We start from the raw sequence: 13377 nt of genomic DNA, 5'->3' as shown, positions 1-13377 counted from the left end.
TCACGAAGTTATGGCGTCTTATTATATTATTATAATAAATCTGTGTTATATATTACTGTGCACTAAAGAAAACAATGATTGGATGAGTCTTAGACATAAGCTTTTTTACTTACTTCATTTCGTCTTTCAAAAACCGAAAGAAACTCCTTTTTTTATCCCGTTTTGATGATTATAAACAGTCGTACACAGCACAATTCTCGACCATTATAAATAGTAACGTCCTATGATGTTATATATTAACGTACAAATTTCGTAATGAATAAATGAAAACTATATTCAAATATCAAATATCAAAGCCGTCTTAGCGCGAAAACGGCTCGCCGACAGCCTTGTTGTCGTTCAGTCAATGTGACCGTCAATGTGCGGGACATGGTGCGGTATCTAAAGCTAGGGAGGGGCGGAGAGTGTCCGTTCTCGTTACTTATTTGTTCTCTGGTGATGGGTAACCCTGCCACTTCACGTACACATTTGCGCGTGTGCGTGCAGATAGCGCCTTGCTGTATGTAGTAGTAGTAAGTAAATAATTTTCGACCGTTGTATAGTGCCGGGGTGTGCTGATGATACTAGACAATTGTGGAACGTACCTGAATCAGAGTACCACAGAATATGTCTACGCTGTGTACGTTTTTCGCAAAGGTCAGCTTAGCAGTAGATAACCTAATTAAGTTAATAGTTTGTCTCTCAAATGAAATGTCTATCGCTATAATATTTGAAAGCGCTCTTGGTTCAGAGGCCATCTTACTTATCCTAAATCGGGTAATACGCATTACAACCTTTTTCTATGAGTTCGCAACAAATTGATCCTAGGTACAAAAACATAAAATAATAAAATAATAAGAGATACAAATTTTCATTTGCTCTCTGCTATTGTATATAATATGTCGGAGTACAATAACCGTACTGGGAGACGTTGAGTGTAACTCCCGCGTCGTTAATTATGGCAGGAATTATTTGATAATTGGTCTATTAATTCTTCGTTATATCAATTCGTTAAACCGGCGGTTATTATAATAACGTCATTTGACGTTTTAAATTTAGAGCCAATAGGTTTGTAAGTGCACACACAACCGGCAACGTGTCAATCTTCTTCCCCGCCGAAAAACTGACACTTACAACTCCGGTGTTACCCGCTCCAAAATAATAATCATAATAACATGATAATAACTCATTGATTTAGTGAATAAACCATCGAGTGTATAACCAGAAATAGAGATGAAACGTCATTTAATTTGTTTGAAAATTATTCTGCCAGATCACTAAGGTGAGGACGCTATACTATTTCAGTTTTCATCATTTATGATTCAGGGCAAACGAGAGTTGATATTTAAAAGTGATATAAGGCCTATTTGCCTAATGAGTTGCCAGGGATGGATGGCTTATTTCGTCTCTATTTCTGGTTGTATACTCGATGGAATAAACGTACTACTCGATATTTTTATAATCTTAATCAACTATTTTAATTAGTAAATGATAAATTACGTTTTACAGCAACAAGATGTCAATACATGGCTGAAGATATTCCTCGTCAACCCAAACCAGATGATTTGCCAGAAATTGAATGGAGTGGTAAGTAGTAATGCATCTTTCGTGTATAACAAATAACGTAAAATATATACAGAGTGTACCAGACTATGAGACACGGAACAATAGGACTTTAAATATTGTAAGAAGATATTCATGGAGACATTATTTTATTTTTAAGTAAGTAATACTGCATTCAAAGATTTTCAAAAATTTACTTGCCTCTCCTGGGAATTGAACTGGTCTTGTCTACGTAATGTGAGTTACGTAGAAATTATAAGGGTCCTTTTAAGTAGCATATTTGTATATAAGATCATATTGGTAGCACCACTGTGTGGTCTATAGGTAGCACAGTATCCTAATTTGGAGGAAGATAATTACAGATAATGGACAGTACCTAATCAAATGTGTATATACACATGAACACGTGTTTAATATGCATATAATATACACATTAACACAGAAAGTATTTATATACCTCGTGTGATCATAAGATTTGCGACAAACTGACTTTAAAAAATAAAACAAAATAATACTGGGACCTGTTTAATTAATTTTTAACTTTAATTTTGGAACGTTTGTGTTCTAATTGTAAGTTTTTAAATTCATCTTTATTATTTTTCTCGTGACGGGGGGAACAAAACAGTTTCGTGCGATTGTAATTTCGCTTCATATGGCGGGAAAAAACAATGCATATATTCCGTGACATTAAATGTTGTGGGGTAAGCCGCAACTTTGTATATTATACCTGATTCTCTGAAAGATCGCCAAAGGAGTGATCGCTCGCGGTCTCTTAGAGCGCCTGGGAAGATCAAAATATCACCTTCGTAAATTACGACGCGAACGTTGTCCGATGTTGCTTAGGAGACACAATGCGAAAAAGATACGTGTCAACCTTAGAATAATAACGCATAGAAACCTAGCCCGCACACGCTAAGTGAGGCAAATTGAAGCGCGCCAAAAGGGCCTACACGAGCGGGCGGGCCTTCAGTGCTCAAGGTCAACTTGCACCGCGAACAGCTCAAGAATTTTAGCTAAAAATGACGAAATGTGCGGTAAATGAGTGTAAAAATACGTCAGACAAACATAAAATAGATACTAACATCACATTCCACAAGGAAGTAACGCGTTTCAACTTGTATTTTTATATAAATATTCACAAAAACCGAAAATTAACCTACTACTAAAGCTAGCCTACATGAATTTGATTTTTGCCTCACTTGTGACAGTTCGTTTGATATGAAACTATCATTCTATGCGTTATTATTCTATTCGCGTATCCATGATCCCACAAGTGTGTTGATATGTTTCGTTTGTATAAATTAACTATGATAGTTTCATGCTGAGCCTCAAAACTAAGACAAAAACCTAACGCAAGCAAACTCGCTTCAGGCACTCGCCGACCGCAACCGCGACACGCTCGCTTCACTCGCTCGTCTCTTGCTTTTTTTTCATATATTAACCTAACCTAAACAACTGAATGGCGGGCGCAACCAAGAAGTGACTTATGTGAAAAGAGGATCAAAACTAATTTTTGACAAATACTAATTTAGTATATTTAAACATAATGATAGTGTTACCTTTTTGTTCATTTATAATTTATCCGTAGATCAACTAATATAGACGAAACAGTTAATATACATCGATAGTTTTCTAGAATAGTGACCTATCTCAAAAGCATCTAATTTACTAGGAAGATGGTTTAAAACACCTAAGACGTGTCTACCGCGCAATTTGAAGTAACGTAGTAGACCATCTACATACAGTTATGTGATTATTTTAACCAATGAAACACACACACATTTGCAATGGATCAATCATACCGTAAACGCCGTCACTGTCAATGAACAGGTTAAAATATCCTATATACAATATTTAAAGTACCTTCTTTCTGGCTACCTATAATCAAATATTATCTATATAAAGTTACCTTTATCACCGCGTTTATTAAAAGTCATAAATTTTCTAGCAGCTTCACTTTCAAATTGTGCCTCATTTCAGGTGGATGGAGCGAACGACCTACTATCCCAGGTCCAGAGCGTGAAGAAGTCTGCATGGATACATTCGTACCGGCTGCAGGCTCGACAACAGCCACACAGGTCATTTATCTTCAAGAAGGGGTGAAGGGCGACGTACCGATAGCCAAACTTAATTATAACGGTAAGCGAAGTCATATTATCCACAGAATCGAATAATTGAAAACGTTTTTTAACCGAATTATAAGAGGTTACTTATTTTTTTTCTTTTGTGTGTATATTACGCAATTACCTACTCCAATATTCGTGAACCGATTTCGATGATTCTTTCTTTATTAGAAAGGAGGTACTTTAGTAGTGGTCCCATTATCATCATCACCATGGCGGCCGTTTTATTATCCAATCTTGGATATAGGCCTCTTCCCTCTTTTTCCACTCTTGACGATCCTGTGCCCGACTAATCCAGTCCCGACCTCCTTGTCGTCGGGTGTCGTCCAACCAGCGCGGCGGTGGTCTGTCGCGCCCTCTGATGTCCGCTCTGTGTCTTCACCCAAGTACTCGCCTTGTCCAGCGCCTCTCGTCCATTCTCGCAATGTGCCCCGCCCATGTCCACCTTTTCTTCGCCAATACAAACATGACATCTTTAACTTTGGTCCTATTTCGGATGCAAGCGTTGCTTTTTCGGTCTCGCAGGGTAGCTCCGAGCATTGCTCTCTTCATGCCCCTCTGCGCGACTCGGAACCCACTCGGTCGAGGTACTCCAGTATCCCATTATAATTTGAAAAAAATATTCCACCTGTTAAGGGTGACAAATAAGGGGATAAATCCTGTTTATTCGATTTTACCCATTTTATAACAATAATTATTATTATTTATTCCAGTCCATGGACCATATTAAGAAAATACAATTCAACTCAATACAATTCCACACTTTTAAAACACTTAATAACTTTAAAAAATAACAATTATAATGTTACATAAAAAATAAGTCAAATTAAAAAATAACACTTATAATAATATAAAATAAAATAAGGTTAATTGAAGTCAAGCTCACCCTACGTGGCGACTTCGAGCCAGCGGCGACGGTTGTGCATCGACGTGGTAGTCAGGCGAGTAAACAACTCTCGAATTAAGCCTAGCCATACGACGTATCACGATGGCACAGGACGTGTCAGTACGAGCTTGCATGAACATGCCAGAAGCGCAACAGTGCCGCTCCAGGCCCGTCAAATATATATAAATGTCTGAATTTTAACCGATTTCAATAAAATTTGCCAAATAGGTAACGTGACCATACGTCCCGCTTTTAAGCTTCGTGTTCCGCTGTCCCCAAAGTGCTTATGGTTTTTGAATAAAACTTATGGCCGCAACTGGTAAACCACTAGTGCCGCATCCATCGAGTAGTGACTGCGACTGGTGGTCGCGTCTAGTGGCTTGTCTCTGCCACTAAGGCCGCGGCCACACTACTAAGGCGACTGCGACGCGACGGCAATTTCGTGAAAACAAACTCGTATAAACATAATTATGTCGATGGCCGCACTGCAGAAACGACAAGCGAAATTTAATTGTTAACATCGTAAAGAAATTTCAAATGTTGTACAAGTAATGAACCGCATTAAATAAAATTATTCAGTGACCCGCGACGACACTTGAATTTCGTACAACAACAACTTTCGGACAAGCAGCAGTGCGACACGGCGATTTGTCACGATTTGCGACAAAATATGCGATGATACGGCCTCGAGGCGTTCGTGCGAAAGAGCACGACATATTCGAGCGAAGAGTTGCGAAGAAGACACCGCACGATGTAAACAAAATAGTTTGAATTTGTCGTTCAACTGTATAGTTGAACTAACGCACTGACGCCGCACTCAGTCAGTCAGTGCGGCCGCCACTGATCGCCTAACCTGCCCGGTGCCACCCATTAATTCGCGCGCGGCCCAGTGCGGTCCCGGCCTAATAGTCGCGTTAGTGGCTGCCACTGGTGGCCAGTAGGCGGGGGCACAGTTGTGTAAATAATTTTCTAATAATATTAATTTCAGGGCCCGGGACTCCCGAGATACGAATACCAATTCTCGTCGGTTCGTTCAATCTCCTGGGTCCGAGGATCGTTAGGAGTGAAAATGACGAGTGGTTGCTTGTCATTACTCAAGAGTAAGTGTATTTAGATTTACCTAGTTTTGCTAATAAGTTCCATCTCATAACAATTACACTGTCTACATCCGACGGTAAAATGAACCTAACAAAGATTTATTTGAAACATAAAAGAAGGATTACGGCCTTAGATTCATTGATTGAATAATAATAATTCAAAATCAATCTTTTAGATCTTGGGAGAGGCGAGAGTCTAAAATAGATATCCAATATAATAATAATCATAATAAGAACTGTCGTAAGTAACTATTGCATAGTTAAATATTGATGTTTTATACTTGCATCGCAGTTTTGTAACACGGTTATGGGAGTATGATATAAAAATAAAAATTAAATACTAGAGAATTCTGAATTTGAGGCACTCTTGTTCAAACAACCAAAAACACAATAATAAATAAGTGCGTTTACAACATGATGTCATTTTTTTAATACCGTGCGAACGCTTCAATTCAATAAATAGTGCAACTCGAGTGCGCGAGTGAGAGCTACTACGTTGTGTCAGGACTCCGCCACTCGCTCGAGGTCACGCGATAAGTGCCTACCGCTCGCTGAGTGTATCGCCGACAGTACAAGCGCTCAGACAAGTTTTTGATTTACATTACAATCCTTGTGCAATCCTAGCATTCGGTTCCGCACGACTGCACAAGCCAGACAACGTTATTTTCACTTCTCTGAGCGCGTGATTAGGTTTATTTTTCCCTCGCAGTGAGCGCCTGGTGTATTTTGTCAGATTTAGAAGGCTATTACAGCGTACGTACTTTCGATTTTGTATGAGAGGGATGTATCTGTTAAGTTAAAGTCAAAACATCATTTATTCCATAGGTAATATTTTTATATTTGAAAACGAGTAACTATTCTAGCAGTAATCTGTGGTTGTGTACTTGTCTTCTTACGGTATGACAAAACCACGGAAGAAAAAAGCAAAGGAAGGGCCTTAAGGCGTTAATCGGTTGTCGTCTTTCAGCTATTACCGCTAGATGGTAGCACATTGAATGAAACTTCAATAAAAAACCAAACCATCATAACTTGCAATAATACGTTTTGAAGTTTCAATGATATATCAACAGGGTAAAATTTAAATTATATCGATAGTCTACAAGTTTGCCATAATAATTAATAGAAAGATCGAACACAACTCGGCCTATTGTAGCTCAGTTGGTAAAAGAGCAAGGGACGGAATCCCGTGGTCACAGGTTCGTGTCCTGCTGGGTCGAAGAGAATTTTGCTTTGTGTTAGATTTTTGCATTAATAATTACAGAAAAACTAGTGGAGTTATTTTACAATAATCCCAGTACAGAGTACTACAAAAACCGACCTCAAATGTCGTTCATCCCCTAGTTAGCCGCTCTTACAGGTGGAATATTTTCTTCAAATTTAAATGGGACCACTTACGATGAATCCTCTTTCCAACAAAAAAAGAATTATCAAAATCGGTTCACTAGCCGGAGTTAGTGCGTAACATACATATTAAAAAAACATATAGCCGAATTGAGAACCTCCTCCTTTCTGAAATCGGTTAACAAATATATGAATAATGTAGAGTCCACAATTTGTTACATCTTTTTAAATTAGAAATACCATGAATCATTAGCAAGATCTCATAGTGTTTAACATTATGATAGTGTAAGCTTTGGCGATAGTAATCGATGCTTAGGCCCTTCCATTGTTTTTTTTTTCTCCCGTGAGCTAAGTATTTGTAAAACAATTCCCATTAAGACATAATTAAATTAATATGTAATCTAGTAATAGTAAGGCGTCTCTTAACATGACATAACATTAATTAAATGTTTTTTTTATCTGGCTTATCTCTTTATTCGTCGATTTTCTTCCTCAGACAAGACTTCGAGTCTCCTGGCATGCAACAATACATGTTTGAAATCAGCGTGACAGGCGAGTCTGTGTCGGTGCTAGTGAATTTGTTAATCGCCAACATCGACGACAATGACCCTATTATACATTCTATTGCTGCTTGTCAGGTCCCCGTAAGTATTGGTTTGTATTTGCATCGTGATAACGCTCTAAACTGGGGCCCTACTCTAGAAGCACGAAATCTGTAGTTACGACCGTTTTCCCACTATCGATGACCTGCGGAATTGACTGTTCGAAACTGTCACACTGGGCCGTTCGAAACTCTCGAATCGCAATGTCATACATTCTTAGTTCTAGCCCCGATCGAAACTCAAGTCTGTAGGTACGGATTTCATGCATCGAAAGTAGGACCCCTGACACGCTTGTAAAAGCCTGTTAAAAACAAATGTATTTTGTTTGTTCACAAATCCTTTTGAATACAAAGTTAAAGCTAAAGAAAGCTGCGGTATACTGAAAATTTAATGAATACCTCTGCTATGCCTATGAGTGGAGGATTAAGTGAATTTTTATTTTGTGACAAGTCCCACGTGCCTATAATTTCACCAGCACCCTTGCCCTTCTAAATCGGAACGCAGTAATGCTCACATTACTGCTTGGCGGCAGAAATAGGTAAGGTGGCAGTACTTCACTGGACGAACTCTTTCACAAGGAGCTCTACTGCTACTAGAATATTTCACAGTACGAACTAGACACGACCCGGTAGTTGCGTGAATTCCCGAGACTGCGCGAGAATTAATATATCAAAGTATTAAGTATAATTTAGCCAAACTCGGTGTAGTATAAATAGCTTCTTTTCAAGAATAAAGGCCCAACTCAAAATAAATAATTCCATTTTGATCGTACCTACTGAGATTTCTTCAAAACATGTTAAATTTTGAAATGAAACTATTTTTCCGCATTTAAATCGCGTATATTTGTTTTTTCAAACTAACCGACGTTTCGGGCCCTTTACAGGTCCCATGGTCACGGTTGACTGTTGATTGATGAGGTTGATTTAAATCCGGAAAAATAATTTCATTTCCTATGTGTAACAATCGCGAAAACCCAAGAACTCGATATGTTAAATTTTATTCTAAATGGGACACCGAACCTTTCATTAATTTGATTATAGTGACCCTGTGCCTACCGACCCTTAGGGTATACGAGAAGGGCACTATAACCTGTGCAAGCAAGCCCGCACAGGGACCTTCTTAGTCAAGTCCTGACCCCAGATCAGCCCGTTTGCACATGCTTCATCCGGTTCTCTAGGCTAGTGCTTTGGGTGAGCTGCCCCGGATGCTCGTACAGCTCCCTCCCCATTGTCCAGATAGGTACCAGAGCTGTTCCCATTGTAAATTACACTACTAACAGTTACCACCGCTAAGCCGTTGACTCCAAAGTCCATTACCGAAGCTCCAAAGGTTATCAAAGGTTGGGACAGTCTATAATATTTCAATTTTACGCGGCAGATACGTCTCAATTATTTGAAACCATCTTCCTTATGGATTAGATGCTTTTAAGATAGGTTAATTCTAGAAAGCCATCGAAATGTCAACAATGAAAACATGATTTTTAGGACATGAAACTATTTTTCCGGATTTAAATCGCGTATATTTGTTCTTTCAAACAAACCGACATTTCGGGACTTTTACAGGTCCCATAGTCACGGTTGACTGAGGTGGTACAGTCATCAACCAGCTATATATATATATATATGTACGCATAATAATTAATGAAAATTAAGAAATATTTATATGTATTAACACGACGCGCTATGTACTTGCTTCGGTCCGCGAAAATGATGATCCGAATTGAAGGTATTCTCATTTCTGAGATTCGGAACTGGGGCCCTACAATTTCCGAAACAATTACTGTCAATTATGTAATACTCGACAATATTACTTTTAATAAAAATAATAACTAATAATGCCCAGACCCTTGTTCGCTTCTATTTACTATTACTTTTTTGTTTGTATTTTACTTTCTCTTTTTTTTTAAACTGGATTAAATAGCTTTTTTTTAAGTTCTAATTTATCTACATTCATGTTGTTTTTGTAAGCTGTGCTTACTTGTAAGTGGTTGTGCAATTAAATAAAAGATGTAACAAAATCACATAACAGGCAACTCATATTAGTTCCGTCACGCACCGCTAGATGGCATTGGCGTCGAAATCGCAAATTCTGCATCGCGGTGTTAAGATTTTCCATCGCGGAATGACTACTGGCGGCGATGTGTATAATGTAATCCAACTTACGACGCATCTAGCTCTGCTTCCTTATCTGGAACTCCGCTTTAGATCGTTACCGTTGAACCCACTGCACTGTGCTACGCTTCTAGCGCTGCTTCCTAATTGGAACGTGCGTACGGGTCCTCGACTACGTGTCGATTAGGGGGAGTCCTTTCCCACTTCACCATCGACGTTGTACATCTGTGTATGTTGTCAAATAAAAGCACCATATTGAAAACCTGGTTTCCCTCTGTCACCCCGATAAGAATTATTACAGATCTTCTATAACTACATTTAATTTTAGTAAGTAACATTGTAATAACTGTAAGTGAACCTATAAAAAAAAATAAAAAATAAAATAAAATAATGTTGTCGAGTATTATTAGACAATGTCTAATATGAAGCTTCATTCGCATCATGCGTATTTTAATTTAATCGAGTATTAATTATCGTCGCCTTACTTTCTCAAACTCGTATCTTAAAGCTCAAAGTTACTGAAATGCAAAAAATGGATTGTATATACAAATTTTGCAGGCTGTTTTCACATCACATTCCTTCATATTCACACACTGGCTTTTACCTATTCTTAAAGCATCCAAATTAACACCATTGATAAGAAAATTAAAATAAATAGAAAGTTTTGCCGTCTCCTGAACAATCAATCTTTATAAGATACGAGTTTGAGAAAGGAAGGCATCGTTATGTGACAGTAATTGTTTCTGACGGATGTCACAAGAAGAACGAGAGTAAAGGGCCTGATACGGATTCCTTCAAAACCGGAACGCAACAAAGATCACGTTACTGCTTAGCGGCAGAAATAGGTAAGGTGGCAGTACTTCCCTGGACGAACACTTTCACAAGGAGCTCTACTGCTACTAAATGAACTTAGGACCTTAGGCAGTGAACACTAGACCTTGAGTGGCTGTCTAATAAACAATTCATTCTTAGGTGAGGTTTTTTTCAGGGGAGCATACTTAGGTCTTCACGACTATTTCTAAATGTTTATTTGACCTTAACATTGATTGTAAATGCCTAATTAAGAGCCTCAAAAAGAGAATAAAACGTTCTATAGTAAAAAATAACTGTTAGGCACTTTACGGTTCTTTACCTCTCACTACAGAATTATAAATGAAATCAAATATGTTTAATTCGTAAGTGATCACATTACACTTCAAATAGTCACATCCATTCAAAGATCAATTTCATCACAAACATTTAATAGCTGAAAGTACACCATGCGTTCGCATCATCTATGTGTATGTGGTTATTTATTTATATTATAGGAACTCGGCGAAGCGCCCCGTCTCACAGATTGTGCTTACCGAGTATCTGACTTAGACGGAGAGTTGAGCATCCGCGTGATGACATTCGAGATCAACAGTGACCGCAACGATGAAGAGATCTTCAGCATAACTTCATCACGGATCCCCTTCGACCAGTTCAACATGACCATGACCATTGGGCTTCAGACTACGCTCAATTTTGAAACTTCTCCATTACATATCTTCCAAATCACAGCGTTGGTAAGACCTTCTCGTTAAATTGGGCAAAAGAATTATTTCACAAAATTATTGACTTTGAAATAAACGCATTTGAAATGTAAATTGGTAACTCTTCTAAATAGATCTTGGCCTGGGTGTTCTGGGAAGTGCCTGAAGAGTGAATTGCGTTGCACTGATACTCGTAGGGAATTCCCTAGATTGAAATCATGTAATTGGTGTGGTGGTGTGGAGGTCTGGCACATAATATGTGCGAATTAGTAAATAAACATGCCTTCTATATGTTATAAATTAATAAAACAAAGATCGAATACTAAAAAAATCCGTCGACCCGGCTGGATTCGAACCAACGTCTTCCAGCAAACCGTGCCAAACGCTATGACAACTAAGGCCACGGAACGAACTTGCGGAACGAAATTTTTCTATATGCTTGTTCTGTTTTTTTCGATTTTTAAAAACTTTTTGCCGTAACGACATCTATGAGACGTGAGTACATCTGTGAGTACGGCAAAAAAGTGTTTAAAAATTAAAAACAAAGATCTGCAACAAGCACAAGAAAACTATGGTAGGAAATTTTTCTAAGTGTTCGATGTTTGGATTAATAGTTACAACCAACTAGTGGAATAATTTCACAAACATAATTGAATATCCTGGTTGGCTAACATCGTGACATTTAATAAATTTAAAACAGTGTCTTAAATATGTTTATATTTCTAATGTCTAACCGAGGATAGTGAAACTGTAGACTAATTTTGTTACAAATAAATGAATCATCTATTATTATAATTATTAACTTATTTCAAGGACTCTGTGGAAAATTCCCACACAGTAACCCAGATGGTACAAGTGGAGAATGTCGAGCACCGCCCTCCGCGGTGGGTAACTGTCTTCGCAGTACAGCAGTTCGACGAGAAGACCGTCCAGAGTTTCACCTTGCGTGCAATTGACGGCGACACGGGCATTAACAAACTTATTGACTATGAACTTGAGAGGGATGAAAATGGTAGGTGCCACTAAAAGATAACTTGATCGATACAACCTAATTCTAGGATGAATATAGATGACGACTTCCGTGATCGAGCGGCTTGCACACCGGTTTTCATGGTGTGGCCATCGCTGAGGTCCCGGGTTCGATTCCCGATTGAATCAATGTAGAAAAGTAACTTTTCTATATTGTCTTCTGGTCTGTCTGGGTGTTTGTGGTACCGTCATTGTTTCCGATTTCCATAACACAAGTGCTATACTTACTTACTTTGGAATCGGAGCAACGTATGTTATGTTGTCTAATATTTATTATGTATCTATCTAAGAAGCAAAGGCATAAAAAAACGTATTCGCGACTTTTACTATGTCGTCGACCCAGCGTGCAATTGCAATTGGACGATCCAGATTTCTTCGGCCTATCCTTGGCCACTTCGTTAGAGCCTTACTCCAACGGCCACCAAGCATCCGAGGATAATCAAAATTAATTAATATATCCATTGTGGATATTCGCGTCGTTATGGTTACCCGAAGGGGCGAGGATTACGGCACGCTGGAATAATTTACAAATCATCCAGAGCAAAACACTGCAAGCCCAAAAAGCAGCTGAGCCTCTACTTGTCATAAAATTTCAGTATAATCAAGCTAGGCAGATTGATTGATTTTATGCAGGTTGATTTTTTGTTAATAAATATCACAAAATTATTAAAATAGTTTTTTCATGTAGATTGAATAAGGATTGCACAAATTTTTCAATTTTTTTGTAATAATAATAATAATAATAATTTATTTTAAGCCTTTTTCAAATAATGGTGTATTGTAACTAAATAAGTGCTAGTTTACCATGTTTGGATTGTTAGTAATTGACTCAAGGTTATCTGTCCTCTGACTTTCAACCTGTGTTATGAAAGATAGTGGTTCGGTTATTTAACAAGTTTACAAGCATATTTATGGTGCAGTATAGAGAATATTACAGAGAGAAAAAGAAAACAAACAAAAGACTTAAGGTTAATGATTAAAGTTATACATAATGGATGTAATAAGGTGAGTGTGAGAGAGTAAAAATGCGTATGTACATGCGTTGGGTGTGTGTGTGTGTGTGTGGGTGTGTGTGTGTGTGTGTATGTATGTGTGTGTGTGTGTGTGTGTGTGTGTGTGTGTGTGTGTGTGT

The 13377-nt window shown here is 38.1% G+C and overlaps 1 protein-coding gene across 1 annotated transcript in view; it reads left to right on the top strand.

Annotated features, from left to right (window-relative positions):
- Positions 1-1492: 1492 nt before the first annotated feature.
- The window catches only part of LOC113237775 (protocadherin Fat 4-like), a 51590-nt gene continuing 39705 nt past the window's right edge, over positions 1493-13377 (top strand). The window contains exons 1-6 of the mRNA XM_026474419.1: positions 1493-1566; positions 3523-3681; positions 5540-5651; positions 7486-7633; positions 11010-11249; positions 12030-12228. Coding sequence (XP_026330204.1) covers positions 1506-1566; positions 3523-3681; positions 5540-5651; positions 7486-7633; positions 11010-11249; positions 12030-12228 — 919 coding nt within the window. The 5' untranslated portion in view covers positions 1493-1505. The remainder of the gene's footprint in view (positions 1567-3522; positions 3682-5539; positions 5652-7485; positions 7634-11009; positions 11250-12029; positions 12229-13377) is intronic.

This window comes from Hyposmocoma kahamanoa, unplaced genomic scaffold (genome assembly GCF_003589595.1).
Source record: "Hyposmocoma kahamanoa isolate Upper Pololo Valley unplaced genomic scaffold, ASM358959v1 94, whole genome shotgun sequence".
Taxonomy (NCBI): Eukaryota; Metazoa; Arthropoda; class Insecta; order Lepidoptera; family Cosmopterigidae; genus Hyposmocoma; species Hyposmocoma kahamanoa.
The sequence above is the reverse complement of the archived record's forward strand: the minus strand, read 5'-3'. Positions and strand labels throughout refer to the sequence as shown.